General features: G+C 43.0%; 1 protein-coding gene across 1 annotated transcript in view; it reads left to right on the plus strand.

Moving 5' to 3' along the window:
* The first annotated feature begins 1954 nt into the window (after window positions 1-1954).
* Window positions 1955-16069, plus strand: part of LOC115823849 (uncharacterized) — a 664236-nt gene continuing 650121 nt past the window's right edge. Inside the window, 5 exon segments of the mRNA XM_030787872.1 lie at window positions 1955-2033; window positions 2912-3183; window positions 3467-3534; window positions 5830-6023; window positions 6243-7269. Coding sequence (XP_030643732.1) covers window positions 1955-2033; window positions 2912-3183; window positions 3467-3534; window positions 5830-6023; window positions 6243-7269 — 1640 coding nt within the window.

Here is a 16069-nt window from a genome sequence, read left to right on the forward strand (position 1 = left end):
CTTTCGGACCGAACAGTTCTAGGGTCTCATTTGCTAAGAAGTACGCCCTGGGGAGCTTCCCCTAGAACTGCATACGTTCTAGGGCCTTTTTTCTGTTTACATTCACACCACCAGTAGGAACGCTGAAGTGCCGTAAGCCGGCCGGCGGTACAGCAGCTAAGAGCTGTTGTTTACGCCTAACCATGGATATCTGCACATTTTTAAGTACAAATTTAATTACTTTTAAGACCTTAAAAATACCATTACTGCGACAAAAGAAATCGACAAACTAGACTACAGTATACACAATTAACCAGTTTTATTGAATTTGAATGACAGAAATATTGAGCGCACATTAGATAACATATAACTGCCTCATTAACGAAAATAAAACTGTATGGCGATAGACCCAGTCCAATGGGAAAAATGTCCCACTGCATTTATGCATTTACCACCGCAGTAGCAGTGAATGACTCGATAGGCATAGTACTTTTCGGGTGCTAGCGTAGCGCTTGTGCCTGACGCTTGCTCGCAGCACCGTGGGGGGTTTTTTTGGTTTCTTTTTTCCTTTTTCCCCACCGCAGCCCTCAAATCGTAAGCTGGATAAACACATTCTTATTTTAGCTTAAAATGCCGATCACAGCCACACAAGTGGACACACAAGCACCCACCGAACCGGAGTGTACGCTACCTCTTCAATGTACAAATATACATTGGACGTTGCAGAAATGGTCATTGTAGAGAGATATAAAATACCGGTAAAACAAAACATAAAAACCATGCCTCCCCTCCTACAATTCCAGACATTTTAAGACATTTTTAGACATGAATATCAAAAACTAAATGTAATACGTTCTAAGACTTTATATTTTGCACGGATCTTTAAAAATGGCGGCTGCAATCATCGTATACCTGCATCTGAACCAATGGCTGTACGCCTAGGTCACAAGGTTCCTATTGCGCTGCGGAAGTACCTACCCTGAAGTAGGAGCTAAAAAAGCCCCTCAAAACGGCGTTCTAAGAACTATGATCGTTCCTGCGGTACGAACCCGCGAAAAAGGGGGTACTTTCTCCAACAGTTCTAAGAACTATGAAAGCGCCTCTTGTTACCCCTATTAGGCTTTCGGGCACTTTCGCGGTCATGTGTCGTCCACTATTAAGGTCCGTGTCTTCGGTAACGCCCATTTCTCCTTAACATATATTTACATATAGGCCAACTCGAAAATGAAAAGGCAAAGTGGGAAACGAAAACGCAATGCTGCTTTGCCTTTGCATTTTCATTTTGGCAGATACAGCGCGTTCATGTCGAAAATTAAATCGCAAACTGGGTTTTTGCCATAGGATTATCAACTTTGTCTTTTCGTTTCCATTTTGTCCGATTTGTACCGCAAAATCTGTTCAAAGGAAAAGACTAACAAATGAAATGAAATGACAAAAAGATATTTTAATTTTATTTTTATTTTTGTCAGAAAAGACTCGTGTTTGTCTTGAAAATGAAAATGAAAATCGAGTTATCTAATTTCATTTTTCATTTTGGCAGGATATGTGCGCACAGGTATTGAAAAAGAAATGTCAAACCGGGGTTTGAACTTTCATTTTACCGTTTTCATTTTTATTTTAATTTTGGAATGGATTACCTCCCATACGTTAGCAAGTGTGCTGATAGATTAATTTTTACTTGATGTAACATTTAGCCTGGCATTTAATGTCTTGGTTCAAACTAATCTTATCTTAGAGGAGTACATTGTCTTAACCTTATTTTCCTCTACCTCTGTTCTGTTGTATCATGTGTCTGCCTTATTCTGATAGGAAATGTGTGTAAATAAAGAGCAGTTTTGCATGAGAGTGTGTATACTCTTGATTAATTTGATGATTATCTTAATTAGGGTGTATGCATTTACTCACACGGTTCTTTGCGATTCTAATAATTATAATAATCAGGATGCGTGTAATTAGTCAGGAGACAAATGACAAGATGGCCACTGATGAAACGGAGATGTCGTCCACATCTGTGGGGCAGTCGTGTGGAGTTCTTCCTGAATCACATGACACAGGTAGGAAACACTCACCTGTTTCACTGAGTGTCCTCCTTCTGTATTCTGGTCCTCTCTGTGCTTGTGTAGGTTGGAAGGTTGGCGTGTGTGTGTACAGTTTGTGTGTTTATGTTGTAGAGCTGCTGAAGACAGGCGTGATGAAAGAGGAGATCTCACAGTCAAACGGTTACACCCGAGGAAGAGACTCGTCCAACAGACCTAGCATCAAATACATTGAGGAGGAGAAACCCATACACAAAGACTGTCTGTGTAGGTCAAAATCTCTGAGACTGATCCTGTAGTCTCTCTCTCCCTCTCTCTCTTTCTCTTTCTCTCTCTCTCTCTCTCTCTCTCTCTTTCTGCATGTAAAGGGTGCAGTAGTTAAAAGCAAAAGTCAAACACTCCCCAGTTCCTACAACATCATAATGTTTTTGACTGATGCGTGCTTGGTAGATATTTGGTTTTTAAGCACTCTCAGGAAAATTCAAAATGTTTTTCATCTTCAGCTACTGAAAATTAAAGGAAAAACAGGCACGATAGAGTTAAATGTCAGTGTGAATGCTGAACTGTGTCTCTATACTGATGGTCCCATACCCAGATAGTATTGGGTCTTATCAGAATGTGAGGACTGCCCTTTTAGGAAGAGTAAAGTCTGGTGTTGTTATTTAGAGTGTATTTTAGTCTGACTGAAATCTATCGTTGATATTTAGAGTGTATTCTAGTCTGACTGAGGTCTATTGTTGTTATTTAGAGTGTATTTTAGTCTGACTGAAGTCTATTGTTGATATTTAGAGTGTATTTTAGTCTGCCTGAAGTCTATTGTTGTTATTTAGAGTGTATTTTAGTCTGACTGAAGTCTATTGTTGTTGTTATTTATATTTTTCTCCTTATTTCCCCAGACTGTGAGGATTGCCAGTCTTTCTTCATTGGTAAATGTGAGGTGCATGGCCCCCCCACCTTCATCCCCGACACCCCCGTGCCCATAGGGGTCACGGAAAGAGCCAGACGCACCCTTCCCTCAGGACTAGAGGTCAGGAGGTCAAGCATCTCAAACGCAGGGCTGGGCGTGTTTAACCAGGGTGACACTATACCCAGAGGGACACACTTTAGCCCATATGAAGACCAGATGTCTGACAGAGAGGACACCAAGGACAGTGGATATTCCTGGGTGGTGAGTGAACCTATTAATTAATGATATAAGAAGGTTTTCAGTTGGCATTTACTGGGGCTCTGTGCAGTGAAGCCAAATTCCTCTTTCATTGCATTTACCGATGTTCTGTGTCATCAGCCGCTGGTAGGAGCTTCAACAAATTATTTTACACTCGTTTCAATTCAGAGAACCTCACGCTCTATCAGACCTCTGACATAAACCTGGAATTGGTCATAAAATGTGCAGTGAAAGACTGTATACATAACAAATCAACATTTATGAAGGAAAAACCTCTTTTCCTTAGCTCTTCAAACGTCAGCAGTGTGAAGATCATGTTGATGTGAAGAGAGAGAATTTTTCCAACTGGATGAGGTGAGATACTGAGCACAGAGATCACTCCTGTTCCTTATTTTTCACATATTTATGTTAAATGTACAGACGGCGTACATTCATACATTCAGTGGTAAAACTTAACTGTGTTTTGTATCAGAGGTAACTATATCTCTGAGGAAACCTTGCTGTCCAGTATTTTGGTGTTCAGAAATTCTCAGGAATCAAACTTACAACCTTCCAGATACTGGTCTGTTTTCACTTTACCGCTGACTGATTGACATCCCCTCACATTCACTGTTCTCACAGACCAGATGAGACCAGAATTTATACAAACACCAATCAGCATGGAGATCCTCTGATCACATGGGTTTTCATATTTGATGCATGTATTTCAGTAAAACTCAGTGTCTGTGGTATCATAATTAACTCATAAAGAGCCAACGGCTTTGGGATTCAAATATGTAGCATCAGATGAGATGACATACATAAAACAGTTCTTGTTATTTCCTCATGCATGAAACTGGGTGCACTAATGAATGAAAAAGTGATATTTAATACATTAAATGTGAACATAAATAAATGCATCTACAACTGAAAGACAAAAATAGTTAGATGTAGTGTTTAGTTAATTATTTTTCCATTTTACGTGGTTTATTTTGAGTTTATTCAGTAACATACTCAGTCATCGATTAATTTCCCAATTATTTGTCCCAGTCCCAAAGTTTCTCATATCATCAGTGTGTCAGTGAAAAGTGAATTATCCTGAGTAAGGCTGAGTCAGACCCTCAGACCTCAGGATTGGAGCTTTCACATTCTCTGTATAACACATTAATTAGCTCTTAGTACAGGGGGTGTGAAACCTCTTCATTAAATCCACACACAGTGTAAAACAAAAATAGGATGTCTAAAAGAGAAAGAAAAATAGTAAAACATGTCTAATGTTACGGGTGGTAACAGGTGCTAAAAGGTCTACAGCACAAATGAGTAACTATATATCCATGACTGAAGAAGGGCAGATCTTAACAAACTGTGCTAATGACTAATAAATAATAGTGAGTAATAATAAAGAGATGAGTCACATTGAGATCATCTCATTAAATCAGTCTCCATTTTGCTGAAATGTTGCATAATCTCACATGTTTCCTTGCACACTGATACACCTGGTGCATCTTATGTGCCATTATCAGCATGACACTGAAGGATCCTGAACCATGTCCTCCATTAAGCAGGCTGCATAACCAAACCTTCATCACAAAATGAAATGTTTCAGCTGTCCGCAATTCTTCAGTGTTGCTAATGAGGATACTGATTCAGTTCAGAAAAGCTGGGAGTAAGGACAACATATGGACGTGGGCATTTTGGGCATAAACACTAAGCTCTGATTGGTCCAAGGAGGACAGTTTATCCTTTGGTGGCAGAGGCACTGGGCATTTTTGCCAATGATGAGGAGTGTTTGGTGTGAAGAGCGCGCTCTTGTCTCTTTCTCGGCCGGTAAACTGGTTAGTCACGCGAAACTCGGATATTTCAGGAAACGATCGGAGGACGAGAATGTTGGTGTTACGTGGAATGTGACGTTTTAAAATACAAAATCAGGGCCTTCATATGTGGGCGTGGTCACTTTAGCGTTTTTCCCTTTTCCCTTTTCCCTTTTTGCCCCATTTTCTGGAAGAAATCCGGTTCCCATACTCCTGTATTTCCCTTCCGGTGCGGCAGGGTGAGGAATACTGCCTCTATCCTCAGATACATGTCACATCCACTACCACTTTATGGCACCTGCCAGCTCCCAGGCGTCCCCATGGGAACGTAACAGGGGTGGAGACCTGTGCTGTTTCCTGGATTCACTCATCAATGCTGAACAGAGAGCTGAGTGAGATGGTGGGGAGTGTACACTCGTCTGTTTGACCCTCACAGGACACAAACCAACCCGATCTCGTGACAACACCCCAACCAGCTAGTGTTACTGCTGGGATTCCTCCTCTATTAGAACATTCCAACTGTGTTAGTCTGTTCCAACTCTGTTCATCTTTCCTAGCACCTGTTCATTGTAAAATTTGGTTCAGTCATGTGTTATTTACATATGTGTCTAATGAGTGTTAAAAGAGTTTAGTTTAATAAGAGGCAGTGAGCGTCCCCTTACATCAGAGTCAAAACTCAATTTAGAGACGTGACTTTAATTTTATCCTTAACTTATCCATGACTTCACTTATCCATACATTCTTCTTCTCATTTTCTGCCTTAACTCAGTGTTCTCTTGTGCAATGTAAACCTCTTTATCTGCCTCATGTCTCACTCTTGACCTTTTACCTCATCACACTCTCTCTCTTTCTCTCTAAGGTATGTGAACTGTGCCCACAATGATGAAGAGCAGAATCTGGTGGCTCTTCAGTACAAAGGGGGGGTTCTGTTCCGCAGCTGTAGACCCATCGCTGCTGGAGAGGAGCTGCTGGTCTGGTGTGGAGAAGAATATACCAAGGACCAGGACGACCCAGCGGACTGCCACTGGGACAAGCCATTTTCCCCTGAGAAAGGTAACATGATTTTTTCCCCCCCTATTTTCCCACTCAATTCCCTGCATTTGTTTTCGTTTGTTTTTGTTTTTGTTTTTTTTAAGAGAATGGTTTAGTTGTACTTTAAATTGATGCTGAGGTTAATGTCAGTTTGGTCTTTTAATGTTGTTTATAGATTTTTGTCCAGGCTGTGATGTGGTTTTCAGGTCCTGTTGTGGACATGTCCCTCTCTTTGTTTAGGCCACATTTCCTTGCAAAACCTCATTGAGACATGGCATCCTGAAGAGTCCCTGAGTTTACTAAAGACCAGAGAGATTAAATCAGAAGTGCCACTGAGCCCACAACAGTTATCCTCTGATATTACATTCATTTCAGCACAATCCGCTGTCAACACGAAAACAACCCGCTCTTCGTTTGGAAAGAGCTCCCCTGTCAGAAGAGCCCTAACACCTAAACAGAGAGTGACAGGGAAGAACACAACACACTCTTCACGCAGGAAGAGCCTCAGAAGACACCAGCGCATTCACACGGGGGAGAAGTCAAACCACTGCTCCCAGTGTGGGAAGAGCTTCAGTCAGTCATCAAGTCTTAGAACACACCAGCGCATTCACACAGGGGAAAAGCCATACCACTGCTCCCAGTGTGGGAAGAGCTTCAGTTGGTCATCAAGTCTTAGAACACACCAGCGCATTCACACAGGGGACAGGCCATACCACTGCTCCCAATGTGGGAAGAGCTTCAGTCAGTCATCAAGTCTTAGAACACACCAGCGCATTCACACAGGGGAAAAGCCATACCACTGCTCCCAGTGTGGGAAAGGCTTCAGTCGGTCATCAAGTCTTAGTACACACCAGCGCATTCACACGGGGGAGAGGACATACCACTGCTCTCAGTGTGGGAAGAGCTTCAGTGATTCATCAAGTCTTCAATCACACGAGCGCATTCACATGGGGGAAAAGCCATACTACTGCTCCCAGTGTGGGAAGAACTTCAGTAAGTATTCAGGTCTTGTAAGACACCAGCGCATTCACACAGGGGAAAAGCCATACTACTGCTCCCAGTGTGGGAAGAGCTTCAGTGATGCATCGAATCTTAAAACACACCAGCGCATTCACACGGGGGAAAAGCCATACCACTGCTCCCAGAGTGGGAAGAGCTTCAGTGATGCATCAGGTCTTAGAAGACACCAGCGCATTCACACGGGGGAGAGGCCGTACCACTGCTCCCAGTGTGGGAAGAGCTTCAGCCAATCAGCTGACCTGAACAGGCACAGGTGTACACTGAGGACCGTTTGAGGTGTGTTGTGATTTTGGACCAGTGTGTTACCTGTTCAGTGGGAGTTTGGACCAGTATGTTTCCTGTTCAGTGGGAGTTTGGACCAGTGTGTTACCTGTTCAGTGTTAAGAGATACGTACACATGTCATGTCATTGTTCCTCAGGTTACATTAGAATGACAGAGGATTCATTTTGTCACTGTTACTACTAAATAATAAGTTTATTGTTCATGAGTTAATGATAGTGCTTTGATTAAACAGTTAGTGATAGACTTAGGTCAGTTAAAAAAAATAATACATAGCAAAAGCAAAAAGCAGAACTATTTTCCACGATGCATTTATGTCTGCTGATAATAAATGTAGATTTGAAGCACGTGAGCGAATATGAATAACTGTCAGCTCTTGTTTTTATGACCAAACTTCAATATTAAATCTTAGGTTCTGGCCACTGTTCATTCTGCTCATCTGGGATTGTGATTCCATTCTCTCTCTCTCTCTCTCTCTCTCTCTCTCTCTCTCTCTCTCTCTCCTCTCACTCTTTCTTTCCCCCTCTCTCTGTGTAGCATTTACTGAGGTTGATGTATCCGTAAACCTTAGAACCAGTGTTTTTAATCTCGCCTGGCTACATCCCTTGGCTTTGTGTTGTTTTAAGCTGGGGTGTGTTTTGGGGTTTTGATTCGGGGTTCATTAAGTGCTTCCTCTTGTACCGTTTGAGTGAACAGTTCACAGCCCTCTTCTGTTCACGCGTTCAGCACTGAAGGCTCACACTCCCAGGATGAGCCGTCTACCAATAGGATCTTTGGCTTTGGCCGTGGACTAAGCTCTCTGGCCCTGTGTGCCTGTCCGTTTACCAGCCCAGTCCCCTCTTTGTCCCTCCTCTCCCAACTATAACTTAACAGGACCCCTGTGGATATTCACCTAATAAACACAAACCTCTACCAACTCCAGTTAGTTTGTCTTCATTAGAGACACACCACTGACAGAGGATCAGTTAGTTTTTGTTCATTAGAGACACACCACTGACAAAGCATCACAAGGCTCCTATGGAAGGAGGAGCTGTTTGCACCACAGAACCTGTGGACAATCCAGGTAAAATAAGACATGTCCATCAGCCCATGTTAAAAATCCTGATCCAAATGGGCTCACCTGACAACGTTTCACCCTGTATCTAATGTCAGTCAGTCCCTGATCACCCTGTATCTAATGTCAGTCAGTCCCTGATCACCCTGTATCTAATGTCAGTCAGTCCCTGATCACCCTGTATCTAATGTCAGTCAGTCCCTGGTCACCCTGTATCTAATGTCAGTCAATCCTTGATCACCCTGTATCTAATGTCAGTCAATCCTTGATCACCCTGTATCTAATGTCAGTCAGTCCCTGATTACCCTGTATCTAATGTCAGTCAGTCCCTGGTCACCCTGTATCTAATGTCAGTCAGTCCCTGATTACCCTGTATCTAATGTCAGTCAGTCCCTGATCACCCTGTATCTAATGTCAGTCACTCCCTGATCACCCTGTATCTAATGTCAGTCAGTCCCTGATCACCCTGTATCTAATGTCAGTCAGTCCCTGATCACCCTGTATCTAATGTCAGTCAGTCCCTGGTCACCCTGTATCTAATGTCAGTCAATCCTTGATCACCCTGTATCTAATGTCAGTCAATCCTTGATCACCCTGTATCTAATGTCAGTCAGTCCCTGATTACCCTGTATCTAATGTCAGTCAGTCCCTGGTCACCCTGTATCTAATGTCAGTCAGTCCCTGATTACCCTGTATCTAATGTCAGTCAGTCCCTGATCACCCTGTATCTAATGTCAGTCAGTCCCTGATCACCCTGTATCTAATGTCAGTCAGTCCCTGATCACCCTGTATCTAATGTCAGTCAGTCCCTGATCACCCTGTATCTAATGTCAGTAAGTCCCTGGTCACCCTGTATCTAATGTCAGTCAGTCCCTGGTCATCCTGTATCTAATGTCAGTCCCTGGTCACTCTGTATCTAATGTCAGTCAGTCCCTGATCACTCTGTATCTAATGTCAGTCACTCCCTGGTCACCCTGTATCTAATGTCAGTCAGTCCCTGGTCACCCTGTATCTAATGTCAGTCAGTCCCTGATCACCCTGTATCTAATGTCAGTCAGTCCCTGATCACCCTGTATCTAATGTCAGTCAGTCCCTGGTCATCCTGTATCTAATGTCAGTCCCTGGTCACTCTGTATCTAATGTCAGTCAGTCCCTGATCATTCTGTATCTAATGTCAGTCACTCCCTGGTCACCCTGTATCTAATGTCAGTCAATCCTTGATCACCCTGTATCTGTCAGTCAGTCCCTGATTACCCTGTATCTAATGTCAGTCAGTTCCTGGTCACCCTGTATCTAATGTCAGTCAGTCCCTGATCATTCTGTATCTAATGTCAGTCAGTCCCTGGTCACCCTGTATCTAATGTCAGTCAGTCCCTGATTACCCTGTATCTAATGTCAGTCAATCCTTGATCACCCTGTATCTAATGTCAGTCAGTCCCTGATTACCCTGTATCTAATGTCATTTAGTCCCTGGTCACCCTGTATCTAATGTCAGTCAATCCCTGATCATTCTGTATCTAATGTCAGTCAGTCCCTGGTCACCCTGTATCTAATGTCAGTCAGTCCCTGATTACCCTGTATCTAATGTCAGTCAGTCCCTGATCACCCTGTATCTAATGTCAGTCAGTCCCTGGTCACCCTGTATCTAATGTCAGTCAGTTCCTGGTGACTCTGTATCTAATGTCAGTTAGTCCCTGGTCATCCTTTATCTAATGTCAGTCAGTTTCTGGTGACTCTGTATCTAATGTCAGTTAGTCCCTGGTCATCCTTTATCTAATGTCAGTCAGTTCCTGATCATCCTCACTAACTGGGTCACTAAAAGTCTCTGCACATTGTCAGGCAGACACTGCGCAGCTTTCAGAGAGAAAAGGACATTTGTTAACCTCAAGTGTTCCTTAGTAATTAACGTTGCTGTTGTGTAAACTCTCTCCCTCTTTTTCACCCTTCTTTATCTATTTCTATCACCCTCACTCTGCCTCTCTATCCCTATCCCCTTTGATCCCAGTTCTCCCTTTTATGGCCCAGGCCTCCCTGTGTGTAGGACCATTGCATACCAAAGCAGAAACCACTCGCGGTAACACCTAACAGACGCCAGGCTCGATGTTTTAGCGCAGCAACCCCCAGACCATTTGGTCAAATGCTGATAAGGTTTAATTGCGAGGGAGACTAGATCACCTCGGGAGATTAGTTTTCCGGTGAGAATAGAATTCAGACCATGTCACAGGCCCCATCTGCATGGCTCCACTCGGGAACAAACTATGTAGAACAAAAGAATAATGAAACTAACCATACAATATTATCCGTTAAATGCGCATATCGAATCATAACTGTTCGTATACTCAAATGTTAAAACTTAAAAGTAACCAGGAGCCAAGTCATGAGCAGCTAATTGTATGACCATCGGTGTAACTGTGCTGTTTTTAATGGTAAAGAAACCATATTTGGTCTTGTTCGGGAGCATAAAATGCCATAGATTCGAGTATGCGGACGTAATTTTACTATTCTTTAATGGGAAAAAGTTATGTAAAACTATTTCAACCGAGCTCAAATTAATACTTCCCAAACTCCAAGGAGAGTCTCCTCCTTTCAGGCAGAGACACCCCCAAAAGGATAGCGGCACCCCCCGTCTGCAAATCAGAGAAAATGCCAGACTCTCCGCTATCCTGCAGTTCAGTTCAGCTGCGCCAAAGTTCAGTTCAGCTGCGCTAAGGTTCTACGGGAGGTAATCCACGCCGTTTTGAGGGGCTTTTTTAGCTCCTACTTCAGGGTAGGTACTTCCGCAGCGCAATAGGAACCTTGTGACCTAGGCGTACAGCCATTGGTCCAGACGCAGGTATACGATGATTGCAGCCGCCATTTTTAAAGATCCGTGCAAAATATAAAGTCTTAGAACGTATTACATTTAGTTTTTGATATTCATGTCTAAAAATGTCTTAAAATGTCTGGAATTGTAGGAGGGGAGGCATGGTTTTTATGTTTTGTTTTACCGGTATTTTATATCTCTCTACAATGACCATTTCTGCAACGTCCAATGTATATTTGTACATTGAAGAGGTAGCGTACACTCCGGTTCGGTGGGTGCTTGTGTGTCCACTTGTGTGGCTGTGATCGGCATTTTAAGCTAAAATAAGAATGTGTTTATCCAGCTTACGATTTGAGGGCTGCGGTGGGGAAAAAGGAAAAAAGAAACCAAAAAAAACCCCCCACGGTGCTGCGAGCAAGCGTCAGGCACAAGCGCTATGCTAGCACCCGAAAAGTACTATGCCTATCGAGTCATTCACTGCTACTGCGGTGGTAAATGCATAAATGCAGTGGGACATTTTTCCCATTGGACTGGGTCTATCGCCATACAGTTTTATTTTCGTTAATGAGGCAGTTATATGTTATCTAATGTGCGCTCAATATTTCTGTCATTCAAATTCAATAAAACTGGTTAATTGTGTATACTGTAGTCTAGTTTGTCGATTTCTTTTGTCGCAGTAATGGTATTTTTAAGGTCTTAAAAGTAATTAAATTTGTACTTAAAAATGTGCAGATATCCATGGTTAGTCGTTAGCAACGGCTCTCAGCTGCTGTACCGCCGGCCGGCTTACGTCACTTCAGCGTTCCTACTGGTGGTGCGAATGTAAACAGAAAAAAGGCCCTAGAACGTATGCAGTTCTAGGGGAAGCTCCCCAGGGCGTACTTCTTAGCAAATGAGACCCTAGAACTGTTCGGTCCGAAAGCGCCTAATGGCGGATGCATTCTCAGAGACGGCGAGTGAGCTAAGTTAGCGAATTGTCAGGATGAAGACTTCGTTTTACTCGGAGTCAAAGTCATTTTGGATAGGCTTGGAGATATTGTCCTTGTCATCTAAAAAACCAAAGATTCGACATTCAGGGGCTCTAAATTCAGCTGGTCACTTGTTATACAGAGTCAATTTGTCAACTGTCATGTTGTCAGAGGAGTGACTGTTGACATTCTTTACTTCCCTGATAATGCTGCCCATACCATAGTGATGGTCCAAAAATCACAGTGCTACAGCTGATCAGGCCTCCATTCTTTTCAATTCCATGACACCTGTATATGTGTTCTATGAATTTACTGTAAAAGTATATTGCATGGAGTTTGCATGTTCTCCCCGTGTCTGCGTGGGTTTCCTCCGGGAGCTCCGGTTTCTTCCCACAGTCCAAAGACATGCAGGTTAGGCGAATTGGAGGAAACCTGTTGCACAGTTAATTTATTTCTTCCTTAATTAAATCCTTGTTAAACCTTTTTTTTTTTTAATATGGTATTTTATTGTCAGGTCTTGTTGGCTTGTTTACTGACAAAAAGACAAAACAAAAAAAAAAAAACAAAACAAAAAGTGAGAAAAAGACTCCTTTCTGATGAGCCATCCCTGACTGATCCTACTGCTGCCACTGTGCCCCCTCATGGACTTTGATAGTCTTTGAACCCAGAACTGGCCTGTGTGACACCCTGTTTCACTGAACACAAACACAAAGAAAGGGATTCATGTCATTGGAAGTGAAATATCAACCTGTTTGCCTGCATTTGAAATGACTCTTAATATTGGCAGAATATAATGACAGGAACTTTCACTTTTTTTTTACTTTGTTATTTTTAGTCGTGAAGGGAAACATTAAAATGTATTAAAATAGACTTTAGTTCTTCTTCTGTGACTTAACACACATACCCACCTCTCTGAGCTCCATCATATCCTGCAGCAGGTGGAGTACATGTGATGATGGCATGCCTTCTTTTACAGCTTTTTCAATGGACATTAAATATAAGTCCATTTGAGGCTATTTGTGGACAGAAGACAGATATCAGAGAGAGAGAGAGAGAAACTGGTCAGTGTTGATTTATACTGAACTGAATGAGATGTCAAATAGACATAATTGGAGTCTCTCACGCATCAGTCACAGCGATAACCTAAAAGTGATTTACCTGCATTTTGCCATCGTTAGGCTCCTGGCCGACCGTGGTCAGGAGCGTGGAGAGGCACTGCAGGCTCAGTTCACTGAACCTCTCCACAAGCCTCTCCACACATTCCAAAATAGTCAGCTTGGCAACCATCTTCACTCTGAAGAGCTCACCAAGGAATCTCACATTCCCAATGGAGCTGCGACAAGCTTTCTCTTTAGCTTCTGCCAGCCCCTGTTTTGTCTGCTCCCCTGTAGCCTGCATGAGAGAGAGAGAGAGAGAGAGAAGAGCAATATGTCAGAAAGCTTCACAAAATATTCCAAAAGTTCAAATACCTCAGTCTGCAAATACAGCATGCAGAATAGGTGATCGAGCAAAAAGACATGGAATTCAGTGCTGATGGGACATTTCCTGACACATCTAGGCATTTTTAATGAGGACTAAGGTGTATGTTTTCTCACTGTGTGATGGCTACCAATGCTGATGACTCTAACTGCTTGTGTACCTTATCAGATAAGAAGGTGTGCATCTCAACCTTCTCAAACTCTGCCTTACAGTGCCGAAGCAGGAGTCTACGGAAGGTCACAGTGCTGTAGGGCCTATCTGACATGGGCACTTCTATCTGCAGTACGAAAAAGACAAAAAAAATGTGATGGGGAATATGCAGGACAGAGTCCAAGCACAGTCTACAGGAATGTTTCCTCTCTACAAATCATAAGGAACAACGCCAATAAGACAAAATGGACCACTGCTATAACTCAAAAATGTCTATGGGGCAAGGAGATGTATTTAAGCCCCAATTTAGTAAAAACTACAGATGTACTTCTTATACAAGAACACTTTACTTTAGCCAAGCAGCGGCACATGCTGGCATAGAGCGCAGTGAACCCAGGTTCTTCCACAGCCCTGCTGAAGACCATGTCCACCACACTCTGGAGCCTCTCCTCGCTGTTGATGGGGAGGTGGGCCATTTGCTCCACCAGCTTGTCCAATTTCTCCGGCACCACTTTGTTTAGGATGCCGCGGACCTTGCGGAGGACTTCCTGAACGGCCATGAAGAGACAAACAAAATTCAGATTGGAACTTTGCCTGTTCAGCTGTAAGTCTGACACACTCTTACAGACACAGCTGTTAGTCACTGGTCACTGTGTGTTAGCGACCTCACCTGTGTCTCCTGGATCTCTGGATCCATATTGCCAGGCTGCCTCTTCCTGGCTGGCTTCCAGGCATTCTCTGCCTCTTTCAGCCGTATCTTTTCAACCGAAGATTTCTCGGCAATGATACTGAGCGGTTGTTTGTACTGCAGAGTAAATTCGCTAGACTGAGAGAGCGAGAGAGGAGAAAAACATGACACTCAAGCTGCTGTCCAATCACAACGACCAAGTCAACAGGTGATGGAAAGGCCTGAGCTGGCACTGATCTCATTATCTTTAAAAGTTACCAGACTACAACAAGCTGAACTAATGCTATCAACTGCTCTACAACAATAAAATATGCTTGTCTAAATATAAAGTTGTTACAAGATGTACAGGGTCTACTGACACTTTGGCATTTATTAGAAATATGCGCCTGTGTGACAGGCAAAGACAAAGAGAAAGAGAGCAGGTCTGTCTTTTTGTCCATTTCTGAAGTTTTATATCTCACCTCAGCTAACTGTCTCCCTAATTTCTCCTTAGGTAGCTCAGCCAAGTTGTGACTCTCCTCAGGTCCCTTGGATTTGACCTGGGAGTCCCCTGCACCACTCAGCAACTTTTCTGAAGCCTCATTCAAGTCAGAAGAGTCACTGGCTGCAGTCTGTAGGAGTTTAGCAGATGGAGCTGGTGGGGCACAGTTTTTCTTGCTGGGAGAAGTGGTTTCCACAGCACTTGGAGCAGGTTCAGGTTCCAGGGCCTGAACAGAGCAGTGGGTGTCCTCCTCTCTGGGCAAAATCCAATTATGCTGGACACACAAAAACAGAGGGATTCAAGTACAAGGCAAGGCAGCTGACATAAGCATCTCAATCTATATTCTTAAACCTAAATGTACTCCTAAATCCAGAATAAATACACTTTCTATACAAACTGTAGAACACATGCTACAATTGCAACTAACACCCCCATACACGCACTCACCAGTCTGAGTTCCATCACGTGACGTAGCATGATGCGTGTCTCCAATGGCACCTTCACATCATTTGGAATTTTTGAAATGACGTGGAAACAGTAGTCCATCTGGGGCTGTCCATTGAGGTTCAACAGAGGTCACACAAGGTCATGGTTGGTTCTCCATTTTCATATCATCTCATATATTACAAATGACTTAACCAGGCAATGCCATTATTACCAAATCCATTTAGACAAAGATACCATAAGGAATAATGTTTCTGCAATCAGCACATTACACCAAGCGATTTTCATCTTATGGTTAGAATGACTTTGACTTTAAGAGATTTAGGACAGATAATGTGTCAGAAATGAACTCAAAGGAAAAATTCTTAAAGGTGCTTACCACAACTTCTGCACCATCTTTTCTGGATAATGAACGAAGAGAGATGCCAAACACCTAATATTTACCATCCCCCTCACGCCTCTGTACTAGTCATAACTCAAAGGTCACTTACCTTCATTTTTGGGGTGTCCAGGTCTTTGCCAACAGCCGTTAACAAAGTGGAGAGACACACTGCACTCTCTTTACTAAGGCTCCGCAGCAGCTTCACCACGCATCCAAGCACCGCGCTCTCAGAAATCATGTTCATCTTAAACAGTTCGCTGATGAACCTGATGTTTCCGGTGGAGCGGCAGAGAGCTCTCTCTTTAGCTTTCGCGAGGT

Source organism: Chanos chanos, chromosome 11 (assembly GCF_902362185.1).
Source record: "Chanos chanos chromosome 11, fChaCha1.1, whole genome shotgun sequence".
Lineage (NCBI taxonomy): Eukaryota > Metazoa > Chordata > Actinopteri > Gonorynchiformes > Chanidae > Chanos > Chanos chanos.